Raw genomic sequence first — 16,482 nt, forward strand, 5'->3', positions numbered from 1 at the left:
TGTGGCTGCCAACGTTGCCCATGAACATCTGTCTACATGCTGTTGAGCAGTCTATCGTAATATAAACCAATGAAGCATCCTTCAGATCCACTCGCTACGCCAAGAAACTGGCCCGCCTCGTGGGAACACCCTCCCCACTCATGATCAATTCGCTCCCACGCAACGGATCACGACGTCTATGACAACCATCTCCTTGTCGTCTTTGCCTAGGATGCCCTGCCGTCTCGCAAGAGCCCAGGCCCCATTCTCCTTCCGGTTTCGATCTAATCTAGCTTACGACTGCATCCAGGACCCTGGCGTCCTACGACCAAATTTCATTAAACGCGTCCTGCCTCACATGGCCTGTCTCAATTATCAAAACACCATTGCTCGACTACTGCCAGCCAAAATCCGAATACCCCGGATAATTGCTATTTATGCGTTGTCCTGTCCGACTCTGCTTTTCCGCTGTTTTTCTGCCGGGAGCGACCTTGTCATGGTTTTAATTGTTTCATGGCACCGGCGAATTTGGGAAGGAAATTAAAGAATGGGGCCCCCCTCTTCCCTTAAGGGAAGAGAGAACAGAAGCATTGGCGTAGTGTACTACCAGCTGTAATGGAGTCCAGTCTTGCTTCGTCTCCCCTTGTCTCTCTTGTTGGATTGGCCACGGCAGGCAAACAAACATCACCCGAAATGGGAAACCACACACAAAAAAACAGCCCAACTTTTTCTATGTACACCCTTTTCTTCCGGCTTGAGTTTTCTTTGGGAACGTCAAAGTCTCTTTTTTAAATGTTCAGTAGCTCATTTCAGGGGTCAGCCAGGCAAAATGCCTAGCCCGGGGATGGCCCTTTTTGAAGGGTAACCCGGGAGGAGTTTTTGGGGACTATTGTAGATGTAGTTACTTGAATTGCCCTCTTCTTGCCCTGACTTGAGATTGTTCGTTGCCTTGACTTGATGTTGCTCGTTTCCACCCGCCTTGATAGTGACTGTGTGAGGATTGATGTGCGGCCATGTTGCGGGGTAGACGAGACTTTGACGGGGCTGTCTGAGTCCGTTTGACGCGTTCACGGTCAGTGTTGCCCAGCGTCAACGGCGAGGGAGGGAATACGTTTGAATACTCGTACTTTGCGAGGGTCGGTCGTTTGTACGGAAAACCGTCAATTTCCGTCCTGCCTTCCGCTACGACTAATTAAATGTGATGCACACGGGTTAATCGGACTATAATGTGTTGGTCCGTGTCCAGGTGTAACGGGGATCACCCCGTTTTGCACAGATGATTAATCCGGGCGAGGGCGCTTCAATAACCTCCACCACCACCACCACCACCACGAGGGATTATGCCCGAAGTGAGAAAAGCATTGTATTGCATCACCACCAAAACACTGAGATGGAGTGGACATATGGGTATGTGTGTGTGTATGTATGTATGTACGCAATGTATACGGATCAGAGTCTGGTATCCTACACTCTTAGGAAGAAGAAATGTTTCAAACTCCATGATCCGCTTAACCCGGTTCCCTAAACCCCCATTCCATCCCATAATCAATGCCATATGCCCACGCCTAATGTCGTGTTTGCCCAACTCCAGCAAAAATATCCGAAACAAACGCAGATAGACACTCCGCCAAGAATCATTACTTCACCTCGACGCTCGGCCTCCCGTCTACACCGACGACACCCTCATCCTGCTCATCCATCCACGCGGCATAATCGTCGTCGTCCTCGTCGACACCAGAGACATTCACCGACTTAGCCACAATAGAATCGTCAAGCTTTGTCTCCCGACGCTGAGGTAACGGCGGTGGCGTCCTGCTCTTGCTCTCCTCTTCCTCCTCTTCGTTTCCGTGTCCCTTCTTCTCGTCGACAACAACACGATCTCGACCCCTCGTTCTCTCAACCCCAGTGCCCGTATCCCCTTCGCCGTCAGAGACATCCTCGGCCCAGGGCTGAACGTACGCCGGCGGAGGCATGCTCTCCTCCATGGGCGTCGAGGGCTCCGAGTCGAGCGGTGCTTCCACAACCAACAAACTCTCGCCACCGCCGTCCGTGTTCTTGCTCGTGTCCAGATGACGACGCGAAGGCAGGGGCGGAGGCGGCACGGGTCTACGTTCCGACTTCGCCTCCGACGTCGCTGCCGAGTGAGGCCGTTCAGGAAGATTTGGCGGCGCAATGGGCTTGCGCTTCGGCACAGGGATCGTCGTCACCTTGGAGCCTCTCACGGGCGGAGGCAACGGCGTACCCGGTGGAGGCAGAGGCTGACCCCTACCCATCGGCTGGTTGAGGTCGAGCGGGGGATTCTGCTCCGTCGAGGCGCCGTTCTTGGCGTCCTTGTGCTTCTGTATCGCGTTCCAACCCCACTGTCTCGCCGTGACCGCAGCGTTGGCGACGGCAGCAAGCGTCGTGCGCTTTCCCTCGCCGTTTGTTGATGCAGTCGAGTTCGTACTGCCCGTGTTTTCTCTCCGGAAAAGGCCCTTGGATATGGAGCCCGTAGCGCTTCTGACAGAGGCTCTTGAAGACGTGGTGGGTGAGTTCGGGTCAGTCGATTCGTTGTTGCGCATCGACTCCGAAGACGAAGCTGTGCCACGGCGTTCCTTGGCCATTGGCGTACGATCCGTCTCGTTCTCGTTATCTGTGGCTTCGCGCGAGGATGCGGAGGACTGGCTCGGCGCCTTTGCGACGGGTGGTGGTCTGGCGGGTGTCTCGGAGGGCGTCGTGACCGGCGTTGACCTTGCAGACAGCGCTGCCATCATGCTGGATGCATGGTCTGGTGGTGACGAAGAAGGCTTGAACACGTCTGCGTGCGCAGCGTCGGTGCCGACCACGGGGTTTGCTGGACTAGATATCGATGGCGACCTGAACGGCTTAGGTATCGGCGTCGCGGTAGTAGGTGAGCCTATGGCATCAACACTAGTAGAGGAGCTATTCAAAGGACTGTTTGGCCCCTTGTTCTGTATCTTCCTGCCGAACAGGCCCGTCGGCGGTGTGTTCTCGACGATCGGCATACTGTGGCTCTTTTCGATCGGTCTCATATCGCTTTGCACATCGCCCGTCTCTTCGAGGTGATCGACCCCCTCCACATCGCCCTCTCCAGCCACGTTGGTCTCCGCGCTAAGTGAGCTGACAACCGCATCGTCGTCGTCCCAGATTCCGCCCCGCCATTTCTTGTGCTCCGTGTTGAAGAAGGGCATATCATCCCAGAAGGGTTGTACCAGAGTCTCGGCGATAACCTCCTTGATCCGGTTCTCGATCTGTCGTAAAATAATGGTGTATGTAATCTGTCTCGCGCTCACAATCGGCTCGATTGTCATTTCAATCTTTGGCATGCTGTGGAATGACAACCATATTCTGTTACTCGGCGGGGGCTTGATCTTGAATAGCATGTGGCCCTCGAGCTTCTTGATGACCACTGCGAGAACGAGATCGACCTCGCGGACTTTGAAGCGTGCGCCCAAGTCGATGCGGGCTGTAGCGGCAACCTCCATACGGAAATTGCCCGTATACCGCACATCGGCCTCCATTACGCATTCTCCCTCAACATTTAGATCTTTGTGACGCGGGTTTGTGATTATAGGTGCAGACTCGCCGGTGTCGATGCGGCGAATGGCAATGTTGGTGAGAAACGAAGGCCGCTTGACACGGGCAATCTTTTTGGTGAGCTTCTCACGGATGAAGTGCTCGAGGTCCGTCGTCCTGTAAATGCCCAGAAACACACGACCGATCATGGCATTCAACCACCTCGTGGATAGGTGCTCCTCGGATGAGTGCAGCTTCTGGACCAGCGCAATAATGTTCTTGACCTCGAACTGCTTGGGCCTGGGCGCCTTCCTCTCAGCGCCAAAGTTTTGCTCCTGATTACGGAGCATGGCGAAGTAGAAGTCCTCCTTGGCGGAACAATTCTCCGAGAAGAGGTAAAAGGGTTTGGACAGCTGGCTATCCGGTCCGACCTCGGGACCATCTGACCTCCTCGACAAACACAGCGCATTCCTCTTGATGTAAAGCTCGCCTTCTGGTGTGACGTCTCCTCCCGAGTATATGCTAATGTCGTGGTGCAACAGGGAAACCACGTGCCGGACCTCGAGTTGTTCGTCGTCGTCAAAAAGCATCAGGTGCCCATGTCTGTGGCAGGTTAGTCTCCGGAGTGGACGAGCGGTTGCGGACGGAACGCAAGGGAGGTCGCAAACCTCAGTACGACATAGAACACGTTACCAGCGTTCTTGGGGCGCTGGCTCAGCCCGTTCCTGTTATCCAGGGGTCCCGGCGTCGGTTTCCGCTCGAATATGCTCTTGTACATGGTCTGATAAACGCTCTGGCTCGGCGCGGCGACGGTGGTCGAGCCGGTCGGGGTGGACCTCTCGATGGGTTTCGCGTTGATGCCCATGGGAGTGTACTCTCTGCACACGGCAAAGTACCCCGCGGCGACGTCGTTATCCTGCGCCGAGCGCTTCGTGGCCGCCGCTGTAGCATCGTCCTTTGCCGCGGCCTTCACGGCCTCGAGAGCGGTGAGGTCGTCGCCGGGCTGGACGATGGAGCCCGGACCGCCGGCAGCGGTAGCGGCGTCGACAACTGGATCACGACTCGTGTCGGCATCCTGCCGGTAGGGGAGGGTAAAGTAGGCGTGAGCGAAGACGGTGAGGATCACCAAGGGCAGGAAGGTCAGGCCTCCTAGGAGGTAAGTGATGAGGAAGCCGGTCCAGCCCCCCATCGCGCGATTCCCGGAGCTTTTGCCGGTTTGTTTCCCTCTCGCACTTTGTCTGAACTCCTTACTCTTCGCGCGGCACTTGTAGCAGTGCTGCTAACGGAAGGACAGCAGAGGGAGAGAGATAGGCGGGACCATCGGCGCTTAGGTCGTTTACGAGACGAAGAGTGTTCGGGCGGGGGAGGGTCGTATTGGATCGGGAGCTTGTGGCGGCGGCTGGTGTTGGTGTTTGTGGAGAGAGGGAAGCTCTTTGTTTCAGGATGGGCAAGTACACAGTTAATTGAATTTTGGTGTGCTGTTTGGAGGCTCAACTTTTCGGTAACTTTTTTTTTTTGGTGTGTGGTGGACAATAGAAAGTGGACAAGACAGCTCTCGTGGATCTGGGTCTTGGCCACAGGGCGTTTCTGGATCGAGAAAATGGATCAGGTAAGACAATGGAGAGAGATGCAGGTCACTGGGAACCTGTGGGATGGACGTCCAATAAGCCGCTCTGACGCCGTCATGTGATGGTAATGGTAGCTTTGCGGCGTCCCTTGTGAAAGCTGGCAGCAACAGGCGAATGGATGGGACGGAGGGAGAGAGGGTTGCAGCACTACTCAGCAGACCAAATGCTTATGGAAGACAGGAGATGGTTCAGGGCGGATCGAGAGCCAAGGCGACCTAGAAGCTGTTGAAGAGAAAGTATGAAGTGGCCTTACGGTGTGCCTTCGCTTTCCAGATTGCCCGAATGTGGAGAGTGGAAGGTGGAAAGTGAAGCGGTAACCACTAAGCTGAGGGTTCCGAGTGACCCGCAGACCGCTGTTCCCTACCCTCTCCGGGCAAGACTCCAAGACTCCAACTCCCCTGTGGGCTGCTTGTGGCTCTGGCCCCAATCTAAGGTACGGTCGAGCCGGTAATGAGCATCCCTGCACCTCATCTTTCCTAGGTAGCTAACCTTTTACCCCGCGAGAAACAAGGAGAGGGGACCCCTGGCGAACAGTGAGGTCACTAAGCAGCAGTAGCTCATACGAAGTAGCACTGAAAGAGCTCGGCTCTTGGATCGCTTTTCCCCATTTCCTCACCATGTCATCAGTCAGTCAATAAACCGCCATCTCTACCTTTAGTGTATGCGTCCGATAAGTGTGTGCTTGTCTGTCGCTTCTACCGATACTCCATTCTATGTACACCGAATCGGACGGAGCCGTGTCCGTCCAATCCCATCCACCCACCTTACTCAAAACAGTGGCCTGCCCTTGCCGTGACATCATAACCTCCTTATCAATCATTTTTATCTGCGAGAGGGCCGTAGCGCTATACCCGCCCCATCATCTTTAGACCGATCACCGACACCGTCCTTACAGTGTAAGATATCCAGCCTCCATGGTATTATCCAGCCAAACACCCAAAATGACAATGACCAACCCCCCGTGATAAAAGCAGTATATCCGCTCACACTTGTATAAAATCACCACTCCAACGCGGCTCTTCCAGCCTTCGCAACCAACTCCCGAATGACAGGCTCCAGCGCGCTCTTCTCCGTCTTCAGTCGCGCGCTCTGCTTGACCCGCGAGTAAAACACGGGACAGTCCTTGCTGTCGCACGGCACCTCGTCCGCCGCCGGTAGCGCCGAGCAGCTCTGACAAATCCTCACCACGTCCATGTACTTTCTCTCCTCGTCCTTAAGTCGCGTCTGTAGGTTGAATAGCGAACTCGGGGCGTCCTGCTGGCACTTCCCGCACAGCACGCCCTCCACCTGCATCTTGATATTACATGAGATGCACGACGCTGACTTGAGGTACGACTCTAGCGTCTTCTTGCTGCCGAGCCCCCCAGCCGCTCCAAGTGTCTGGTCTACCCGCCGGATTCGCTGCACTTTGGGCATCTCGTCGTACCACTGCCGGACATTGGCGCCAACCAGGTTGAAGATCCTCTCCAGCGGTGGGATTAGATTCTTGGAAATGTAGTACTCCGCGTCCAGCTGCGAGTGCGAGTCGTTGAGCAGGTCTTCGGGCGCTACGCACCGGTCGATCAGACGCGCCCCGGGAGCACCTGTGATAACGACGTACGGCACCCGTTCTCCGTACTGCGGCTCGGCGCGCGCGTCTTCGAGCATCTTCTTGGTGCTGATGAGCGCACCCGGTGGCGGCGGGCCCTTGTCGCTGTATGTGCCGAGCTTCACCTCCCTCGCGTAGCAAAAGTCTTGTACCGAGACGGACCCGCGCATGATCTTTTCGCACTGCTTCTGGAAGTAGGCCTTGACCTCGCTGAGGTTCGCCGTCTCGAAGAGGAGCTTGAGGGCTTTCTCTTCAATCTTTTGCTCCGCCGGCGTCCCGTCACGTCTCACCGTCTCGATGCCTTTGGCGTCGAACTCAGGCGTGACCTGATCCTTGCTCTCGTACTTGTAACCCACGTAGCGCTTCTTCGCCAGGAGAACACACGGGTGATAGACCTTTTCAAACTTGAGCTTGACCGGTCTGGGGTTCATATCGGTGATGGCTTGGGCAATTTCGTTGCCAATGTCGAACGCCTGATCTTTGGTTCGGCCCTTGAGATACACGAACAGACTGTCCGTGTCGCCGTAGACGACTTCCGCTCCCCATTGCTCCTGTGAGTGAATAAACGCAATCGCTCGCTCGAGCGTCTCGCGGCCTGTTTGAACTATACTGTCGGCAATCTCCGAGCAAGGCATACGACCAGAGAAAGATGCTGATGTGTATCCGTAGGTAACGTTGGCCAAAAGCTTCAGGGCCAACTGCCTGTTATTCAGCAGCGCCTGCAGCGTTTTGTCGTCCTTGTCTTGCTTCATCCCGCTCTTGACCATGACACGGGTCTCCAAAATCTCGCCAAGCATCTTTGCGAGGAGAGATTTCCGAATCTCAGGCCGGACGTACATCATTCCATTGGGCGTGATGTTGATGTGATCCTTTAGGAGCTCCAGCAGCCTCTTGTGCCTCTGATACTCGGTGAAACCCATCTTGTTCATCCCCCGCCAATTGACAATCCTGCCTAGGAATGTCGAGTAGCACAGATTATAGGCAATCATGACACTGGGGTACAGACTCTGAAAGTCGAGCACCAACAGCGGGCTATTGTAAAAGTCGCTTTGGGGCTCCATCACCAGCGGGAGACATTCCAATGCGTTTTGGCCGCCGACTTGCTTCCGACTGGGGGAAACTAGCATTAAGTTCTCGGGTTTTGCAATTCTGAACATAATGGACTCGACCTTGAACTGAGAACCGCGGGAGAAGACCGAGAAGAAGTCCACTCCCAACAGTCTGGCTTGCTCACTTGTTCTCGGAATGAGCTCGTTTGACTCCAATATATGAATATCGATCCTCGTTCGTGTGAGGTAATAGCGCGTCAGTTTGTCGAGGTCCCTCTGCCTACTGCTGTTATACCATTGTGTTAGGGTTCTCCAGGAGTAGTGAGGTATGCGGCGGTGCAGAACGTGCCAGATGACATTCTCCATCGTATATTGAAGCAGGTTCAATTCACCCCTCATGGCTCGCCAAATGTTGATCATGTGTCTGCCAGTCACGCGAATCGTCGACGTTGTGTTGAAGCCCCACCGATCATTCTCCTTTCCGATACGGCCGTAAGAGTTACTCTTCATACGTGAAAACTCGTCGCACAGATCATAATCGTACTTTACTCGGGCTCGTTCAATGAGATAGCCCCATGAGCTGCCGTGAACCTCATAGCCTGTAAGGATATCAGGGTCATGATCTCTGACAATTTGCACCATGCGAACCATGACATCGAGCTCGGACGATTCCTCGATAACCTCTGCAGAAACAAAGCGCCGCATCCTCTGTGCGAGAGAACCGTCTGGCGATAGGACAACAACACCGGCGATGATTCCCCCTGAAGCTTCCTGACTACTACTGGCAGTGCCATCTGCCTTGATAGACCAGAATATACACTGGACCTCATCCTCGTCAGGATTAGGAACAAACTTGCCCCTCGTGTTCACGTGAACCTCGAGCGCCATAGTACTCATGTATTGCGCCTCATGCTTGACACTAGTCGACTTTTTCTTGGGCGAGTACTTGAAGCCATGCTTGTTTTTCGGGGTAGGCCCCTCAATCTGGGAGAGGTCGCGCCTTGTAGCTCGAGGGGTGCCCATGATCTTTGCAGTGACATTCTTTTGCTCTTTCAGCACGTGATGCTTCTTATTCCACCAATCTTGAACGTCTTTGGCGCTTGGCGGCGGTTGAGCTATCTCCCAGCTTCGGTATGAACACAAGCTTGCTTGGGCGTCGTAACGCACGTCGTTCTTGGCCTTGTCAATGGGTGTGTCTGATTTGATGCCCATGCTGGCGGCAGATGTCCCAGTTGGATCAAAATCCGCCAAATACGGTAGCGTATTGCTCTCGAGCCGAAATTCCCGACCGGCATACTCCCTGGGACGAGCAGGGACATCCTTCTCTTCGCTGTAGTAGGCATCTTGGTAAATCATATCGGGAATCTGCAGGTCCTCCATTGTTGACGTGATAACTTTTGGAGCAGGAGGCAGGACGCCAATCACGCACTGGCGCTTTGCGGAAAAGGATCCGATCGCTGTCTGTATCCGATGAAGAATTGTTTCTGTTCCTGCTTCGGTCCCTGGTGAATCCGTCGTAGGAGTAGCAATCCGAACCTTTTTTGCTGGAGTGACCGAATCGGGCTTGCTACGTGTCTCCTGCGGTGCTAAACTGAAGGCAACATGTTTTTGAGAATCCTGTTCAGCTTGTTGCGAGGCTCGAGGCTGGTTCATCTGGCTCAGTCGAAGTTTCGTGCCTGGGTCCTCCTGGCTTTTGACTACTGGAAAACCCAATAACTGATTAGCCGCAGATTTAGACCCTGCATTTTGAGACGACCGTGGCTTGTCTTGGGAGTTTGGCGGCAACATCGTGATCTGATGCTTCTCAGAAGCTGCGCTATTACTCAGGATGCCTTTGAGTGACGGTTTGGGCACCACTGCATCGGATGCTGGAGCCACTGAAGTCTCGGTTCTCGGACGTTTAGTAGAAGGCGCTATCGCATGCGGTGATATCGATCGCTTGACCGATACCGTACGCCGGTGACCTAGGCTTGATGGGTCGCTGAGTTTTGACACGAGCCCTTCCTCTTCGGCCATGTCGAGCAGGTCGTCCCAAACCGGTACCATTGGTGGGTTGCCAGTCTTCAACCTGCTGGCACAGACGCCTTCGTATAGAGATCCCAGCCCGTTAACGGTCTTCATGACTTTCAGATCGCCAGCGACGGGCACGCTTCTGGATTTATTACCACTAATGAGTGATCGCCTTCCATCGATACCACTGTCACTGATCTGGCCATCCTGCCTCGCCTTCGGCTCGCCCATCTGAATGAGAGCCTCTTCGTCAGAATCGGCTGGATAAGGGTCGTAATCGTCTACACCGAGATCGAGTACACCCTGTTCGTCGACTTCGATACTGCTCGCTGGATTCTTGTTTGCCGGAGGATGATTTGACGGAAGTCCAAGAGCCGGTAGCAGGTTGACGGGGTACAAATCTTCTACTGACTGGAGCGCGGTCTTGATGGCAGCCTCAAGCGGCGAATGCTCCACAAAGGTCTCAAAGCTTGGTGGCTCGGAGTCCTCCAACCCCTTTTCGGTTTCGATAAGTTTTGCGACTTCTTCTTTGTACTCTTCCTCGTGAATCCATCCTTGTGGTTGCGAGTCGCGCTTATTTGCAGACATGGAGACCAAAACTTCTGCCGGGAAAGGGCTGCTTCCTTGGTCCGCATTGGGCATTTTCATTTTGCGGCGACGCGTCTCGTCTTTCCATAGACCAGCCATACTGTAAACGAGCTTGATATCTGCCGGGAGAGGTTTAACACGCTCAACAAAGTCGTGGTGTAGCCGACGTTCCTTCACCATTCGCCGGTTGGTAATGTGTTGAACGCAAATGTCTACCTCGATAGAGCAGTGGCTGACCCTCGGCAGAGTCAGGTCGTCGAGGACTCGAGTCTTAGGAATCGTCCGGTCATGCCAAAGGTGTTGAGAGTTCCCCTCTTGATCAAATGAAGGGATAGGGCCTCTGAAGTATACATCAGATACATCCAAGTAGCCACATCCGTACAGGTTATAGTCGGTCATGAACTGTAGTAAGTACTGGAGGTGGGCTTCGTAAGGTTGGAACTTCTGCTTAAGAATGACACCCTGTTGGAGCAAGTCGGATAATCTTGTCATGACGATGGGATTGAACATGTAGATCTTCAGAAAGAAGCGGTATCCAACGTGGAAACCGTAAAATGGCACCCCTTTGACAAGGGTGATGCGGGCGACGAACTTTGCATTTTCTCCGAATTGATCACGTCGGTAGCTGACAGCCAAGGCATGATCAATGGAGAGATGAAGTCGATAGATGTACGCGCCCACTTGTAGCAGTTAGCAAGACCCATTGTATGGTTGGAAGACTTACATACCATCCTCGGGCTCTAAGCTGCCACGATACTCGACATAGACGTATGGGAAGGCGCCGTGTATGTGCGCGCAGACTTTCTGCCCCGTTTCTGTAGACCCGAAAACCCTCACGACCGGAACCTTGGGGCCTTTCTTCGCCTGTGCAGGACCGACATCATTCCGTAACTGGGGATCGTAATGCGTCGCCGTCGCCTGGTAGTGGTCTATGCAGTTCAACCGAACGCGGAAGAGGTCCATGGTGGAGGCTGTAAACACTCATGGAGGATGAGATGGTAGGATGGAGAACAATGTCATGATAAGGAAGAGCAGCGGTTGGCTTGGTGCATGGTAAGACGGGTTCAATGTCACTAAGCAGCGAATTCACGACGCGACAAGGTCATGTTGATGCAGGATCCGACGCGTGCTGGGTCAAGAGGAAACGCCCAGGGTCCGCGCAGTCATGTGGCAACACGCGTGACACTTTGCTCCTTCGGTACGCCATCCTGCCTGGCCACCGTCCACTAAAGCAAATGGAAGTGCCTTGATGTGGGGCATTTTCCAGCGTACGAGGTCAGAACACTGAAGTGTCCCGCAGGCTTAAGCACCTTCTACCTCACCATAAGGTCGCCATTCGTCATTTACTCAGCCATGAATTTGCTGGCGGATACACTTGAGACTTTTGATGTTGGATTGATTGCAATGTTCAACCCAAAAAATATAGCGGGCTTATTGAAGAAGGACGAATGGATGAGTGGATGCTTAAACCTAGGCCATTCTGTGTCCATACCTAAGCCATCCATGAGATCTGAGAGCGGCTGCTTACGTAAGGAGTCGCAACGCCTGTGCTTTTCCTGACCCAAATTCGCGACGTGAATGCGCCGTCGCCCGAACATTCTCTGCCAACAACCCTCTCATATCTCACAAATCGCCAAGATGCCGCCGCCGCCACCACCACCAAGAAAGACCGACCCCAAGGCGTCCGCCGCTGCAAAGGAGGAGAATATATACATTCCCTCTTTCATCAGTAAACGTCCCTTTTATGCCGGCGAAGAAGGCGATGATCAGACCGACTACCTTGAGCATCAGCGTATTCAGAAGAAAAACGAGCAGTCACAATGGTACGATCGCGGTCGCAAGGCCGGTCCAGCAGCCACGAAATACCGGAAAGGTGCATGCGAAAACTGCGGCGCAATGACGCACAAAGCCAAAGACTGCCTCAGCCGGCCGAGAGCGAAAGGCGCAAAATGGACCGGCAGGGACATCCAGGCCGACGAGGTCGTTCAGGACGTCAAGCTTGGCTGGGATGCCAAGCGTGATCGCTGGAACGGATACGACCCCAAGGAGTATCGCAACGTCGTCGAGGAGTTCAACGAGATGGAGAAGTTGAGGAAGCAGGCGCTTGCCAAGGGCGAGACAGAGGAGGAAGAACAGGACGATGGCGACAAGTACGCAGAGGAAAACGACATGAGCAAGCATCAAAGCACAGCTACGCGCCAGTTGAGAATACGAGAGGACACGGCAAAGTACCTGGTCAACCTGGACCTGGAATCCGCAAAGTACGACCCAAAGACGAGATCCCTGGTGGACGGCGGAGCAACCGTGGACAAAGCTGCGAATCTCTTTGCAGAGGAAGGTTTCATGCGCGGCTCAGGCGACGCCGGGGAGTTCGAGCAAGCACAGCGATACGCCTGGGAGGCCCAGGAGAAGAGTGGTGACACGACGAAACATTTGCAAGCCAACCCTACGGCCGGAGAGTTTTACAGGAAGAAGGAGAAGGAGGAGGCCGAGAAGAAGCGTGCAGAGCGGGAGAAGAAGCTCAAGGAGCTATACGGCGACAATTCGCAGTACACCATGCCCGACGAGCTAAAGAACGTCATTACCGAGTCGGAGAAATATGTCGAGTACGACGAGAGCGGCCTCATCAAGGGCGCGCCCAAGGTTATCGCCAAGTCCAAGTACCCCGAGGATGTGTACATTCACAACCACACATCTATCTGGGGCAGCTGGTGGTCAAATTTTCAATGGGGCTACGAATGCTGTCACTCGGTGGTCAAGAACAGTTACTGCACTGGTGAGGAGGGCAAGTTGGCATGGGAAGCTTCTGAACGGCAACGTACTGGTGCTTCATTGGCGCTGCAGATGGAGCAACAAGCAGAGATTCCAAAGGCGGATGACACTCCGGTGAACAAGCCGGCGACGAAGCGGACAGCGGAAGAGATGATGGGCGATGTCACTGAGGAAGAGATGGAGGAGTACAGGAGAAAGAGGACAGCGGCGAACGACCCGATGGCCAAGTTCCTGGGCAAGGATGAATTGGTCTAGACTACCTAGGTATGTAGGCATGGCTTATGAGCATTGCATTGGACAAACATGATACCCATTTCCCTGTCAAACGTTCGCATGCAAGACGATGCCTCGAGGTGCCCTGAACTGAACAAGAAAAAGACTTTTGTGTAACATTCATTCGTGGTATCCGTATTTGATGCAATCATTCCATTTTGCCTCTGGCGAACGCCGTGACTATAAACACCCCGATGATCCCAATGGTTGGTATTTGGCTTGCCAACCATTCCCAGAGTTTTTTTGACCAATCCTTAGCATAAATGGCGATGCATTTACTCATCATCCTCCTCGTCGTCACCACCGTCACCCTTGGACTCGGCGGCAGCGGCCTTCTTTCTGCGGACACGGCCGGGGCGGCCACCACCGAAGGGCGAGGTAAGAGCGAAATCGATGTGCTTCTGGGAGTCGAGACGGACGATGAAGGAGGGGACGTTGACGATCTGCTTGCCGACGCGGATGTGACGCTGGCGGATGAGGACACGGGCGTGGTGGATCGACTTGGCGAGACCGAGCTTGTAGACGCAAGTCTGGAGGCGGCGCTCAAGGAAATCCTCGACCTTCAGGGCCAGGACGTAATCGAGCTTCATGCGGGACTCGTCGAGGACACCGACGCGCACGAGACGGCGAATGAGGGCATTGCCTTCGAAGAGACGCTTGGGGTCCTTCTCGTCGAGGGTCAAAAGCTGACTATGAGGGTTGTTAGCCGAAAGGATGCCCCACGCGACCATTTTGCGACGGCCAGAGGCACATACCGGGCAGCACGACGAATCTTGGAGAGGGTAAGCTGGACACGCCAGACCTCACGCTTGTTGCGGAGACCGTACTCGCCAACGAGCTTAAGCTCGGAGTCACTATTATCGTATCGAAGTCAGTGGTGTGATTCACGACTTAAACAGAGCAAGCTCTTGTTCAGTGGCCGGAGAATACTGACAGACGGGCGGCCTCGAAGGGACGGTTGGGGACCTTGGAGGTCTTGGAGTAGGTGAGGCTGTTGCGCGAAATCGGATTAGCATGTTTTATTTGGCGATGCGACTGCGGTTCAGTCTACTTACGGCGCCATCTTGCCGACTCGTCGATATCCTTCGAATTGTGGTTGACGAAGAAAACGAAAAGGAAAAAAAGAAGAGCCTCTCGTGAAACTTGCAACACTCAATGCGAAAAATGGCTGTGGGGAGCGAGGGCTGACTAGCGCCTGTCAAATTGCGGGTTCTGCTCGCCTACGGTCACGTGCAGTGCCCTTTCCACAACGAAAAAAGAATTACGGGACTGAGTCAGCAAAGCACACACACGTCGCCGATTTTTTGCCTTGCCCGTTGTGTCTGGAACTTCGTGATCTTTTTCAAGACCCGACAACACCATCACCAAATTCCGCCCTCTACGACAACCACTCCGGCAAAATGGGTCACCCAGCGGGTCTTCGCGCGGGAACGCGCGTACGTATTACCCAGCTACGAATTATCTCGAGATTGCGGCCGGATTGCTGACGGTTAGCTTGCAGTATGCGTTCAGCAGAAACTTCCGTGAGAAGGGTATGATCAAGCTCTCCACGTACCTTCGCCAGTACAGAGTCGGAGATATCGTCGACATCAAGACCAACGGTGCCGTCCAGAAGGGGTAAGCGAACAACCTGCCCTCGAATCGAATTGCGACAACTGGGAGACTCGAGGTCTTGGCTGGGAGGAATTGCGAAAATGGGTGCAATGCATGCAGGAACAGAGGGCTGACTTGTCGGATTACAGTATGCCTCACAAGGTCTACCACGGCAAGACCGGTGTCATCTACAACGTCACCAAGTCCGCCGTCGGTATCATCATCTACAAGAAGGTGAAGCACCGCTACATCGAGAAGCGCATCAACATCCGCGTCGAGCACATCTCCCCCTCCCGTTCGAGAGACGACTTCATCCGCCGTGTCAAGGAGAACGCCGCCCTGAAGAAGAAGGCACAGGCCGAGGGCAAGGCCCTCACCCTCAAGCGCCTCCCTCTCATGCCCCGTGAGGCCCGTACCGTCGACTTCAAGGAGAACAAGCCCCAGACGGTCACCCCTCTCCCCTACGAGACGACGATTTAGAGTGTCTTTTGGGTGGTTTGTGGGTTCTTCTTTTGCATGTGGTGTTTACGTGAGGAACGGAAGAATTCTAGCATGGAACGGCATCACGTTTTCGGCAACGTCCATAGGGAATGGGAAAAAAAAGACCAATGACACTTCATCGTTCACACCTACACGAGGAAATGCTACCTGTGAGACCCGTTGGCCCTTTTGCGATCCTGCCGCGATGCCTCGGGTCCTGTCATTGTCAGGTCGGAGGCATTGGCACAGGTTCTGGTGTATGGTGTTGTGTGCTCGTGGGAAACAAGGTCAATGCGAAATGCCTGTGAAAGGCAGGCGAATAGTTGGCCCTGCTGCCCGCCGGGCCCTCATGATACCCTCAGTCAAATGAAGAACACGACCTATGATCATTTCTCAAGTGCAACTAAGTCATCGTGAACCGATATGTCGATGGGGTAGGTACACTATCAAGCTTGCGTATGGCCAACTCCCTCAGTGAGTATGAGCTACGGCTGTTCTATGAGCTGCTAGCTAGCACGCCAGTGATGCCAACCTGCTGCTCTCAACATCGACTTATAATAGAGTAAATATTGTGTAATTGAGTCAAGCTCTATACCATTACACTATCCTCATCATCTAGAACAGTCAAAAGCACCGGCTTGTATTTTCGGGTTCATTGCCACTGACACGAGCTTAATAGTTCAGACCTGATACATGTAAGTGCGCTTCTGTGGCTACGTTCCAGAAGCAAAACTATGCCAGTGACCTTTCTTACACACCAGTTGCTATGCACCTACCAATCACTGGATTTCCCCAAGGTTGTTTTTTGATAAATCGTCGAGTTGTCTGACACTAGAGCCATGCAATATTATCCCATCTTTCTCTTGGAAGCCAACGATCATTTGCTGAGAGCGCAGGGACCTTTTGGACCAACTTTGGTGGCATGAACCCCACCATTATCGTCATTGGATTAGATCGGACAGGCATTCGCTTATGGCTTCAGGTGCTTCGCCTACGCTGGAACGCT

The 16,482-nt window shown here is 53.9% G+C and overlaps 5 protein-coding genes across 5 annotated transcripts; 2 read left to right on the top strand and 3 right to left on the bottom strand.

Moving 5' to 3' along the window:
* Positions 1–1,616: 1,616 nt before the first annotated feature.
* BDZ83DRAFT_715925 (uncharacterized protein) lies at positions 1,617–4,684 on the bottom strand (the record flags this gene model as incomplete). The annotated part of the gene is made up of 2 exons (XM_060511796.1): positions 1,617–4,098; positions 4,164–4,684. The coding sequence occupies 2 exons, from the start codon at positions 4,682–4,684 to the stop codon at positions 1,617–1,619; spliced, it is 3,003 nt and encodes a 1,000-aa protein (XP_060370183.1).
* Positions 4,685–7,243: 2,559 nt separating this feature from the next.
* On the bottom strand, positions 7,244–11,451 carry BDZ83DRAFT_603157 (uncharacterized protein). Its single transcript, XM_060507211.1, has 3 exons — positions 11,087–11,451; positions 7,383–11,038; positions 7,244–7,324 (listed from the first exon to the last, which is right to left on the bottom strand). The coding sequence occupies exons 1-3, from the start codon at positions 11,319–11,321 to the stop codon at positions 7,316–7,318; spliced, it is 3,900 nt and encodes a 1,299-aa protein (XP_060370184.1). The 5' UTR covers positions 11,322–11,451; the 3' UTR covers positions 7,244–7,315.
* A 502-nt stretch (positions 11,452–11,953) lies between these two features.
* Positions 11,954–13,385, top strand: BDZ83DRAFT_689959 (pre-mRNA-splicing factor SLU7; the record flags this gene model as incomplete). The annotated part of the gene is made up of 1 exon (XM_060511299.1): positions 11,954–13,385. The coding sequence occupies exon 1, from the start codon at positions 11,997–11,999 to the stop codon at positions 13,383–13,385; it is 1,389 nt and encodes a 462-aa protein (XP_060370185.1). The 5' UTR covers positions 11,954–11,996.
* BDZ83DRAFT_661739 (40S ribosomal protein S9) lies at positions 13,351–14,561 on the bottom strand. Its single transcript, XM_060511066.1, has 4 exons — positions 14,459–14,561; positions 14,338–14,394; positions 14,159–14,257; positions 13,351–14,093 (listed from the first exon to the last, which is right to left on the bottom strand). Exons 1-4 carry the CDS (start codon positions 14,464–14,466, stop codon positions 13,679–13,681), a joined length of 579 nt encoding a protein of 192 aa, XP_060370186.1. The 5' UTR covers positions 14,467–14,561; the 3' UTR covers positions 13,351–13,678.
* BDZ83DRAFT_603169 (ribosomal protein L21e) lies at positions 14,562–15,862 on the top strand. Its single transcript, XM_060507212.1, has 3 exons — positions 14,562–14,839; positions 14,905–15,020; positions 15,146–15,862. The coding sequence occupies exons 1-3, from the start codon at positions 14,804–14,806 to the stop codon at positions 15,474–15,476; spliced, it is 483 nt and encodes a 160-aa protein (XP_060370187.1). The 5' UTR covers positions 14,562–14,803; the 3' UTR covers positions 15,477–15,862.
* Positions 15,863–16,482: the final 620 nt, after the last annotated feature.

Source organism: Colletotrichum acutatum (assembly GCF_030867785.1).
Source record: "Colletotrichum acutatum strain CBS 112980 chromosome Unknown BDZ83scaffold_8, whole genome shotgun sequence".
In the NCBI taxonomy this organism is placed as follows: Eukaryota; Fungi; Ascomycota; class Sordariomycetes; order Glomerellales; family Glomerellaceae; genus Colletotrichum; species Colletotrichum acutatum.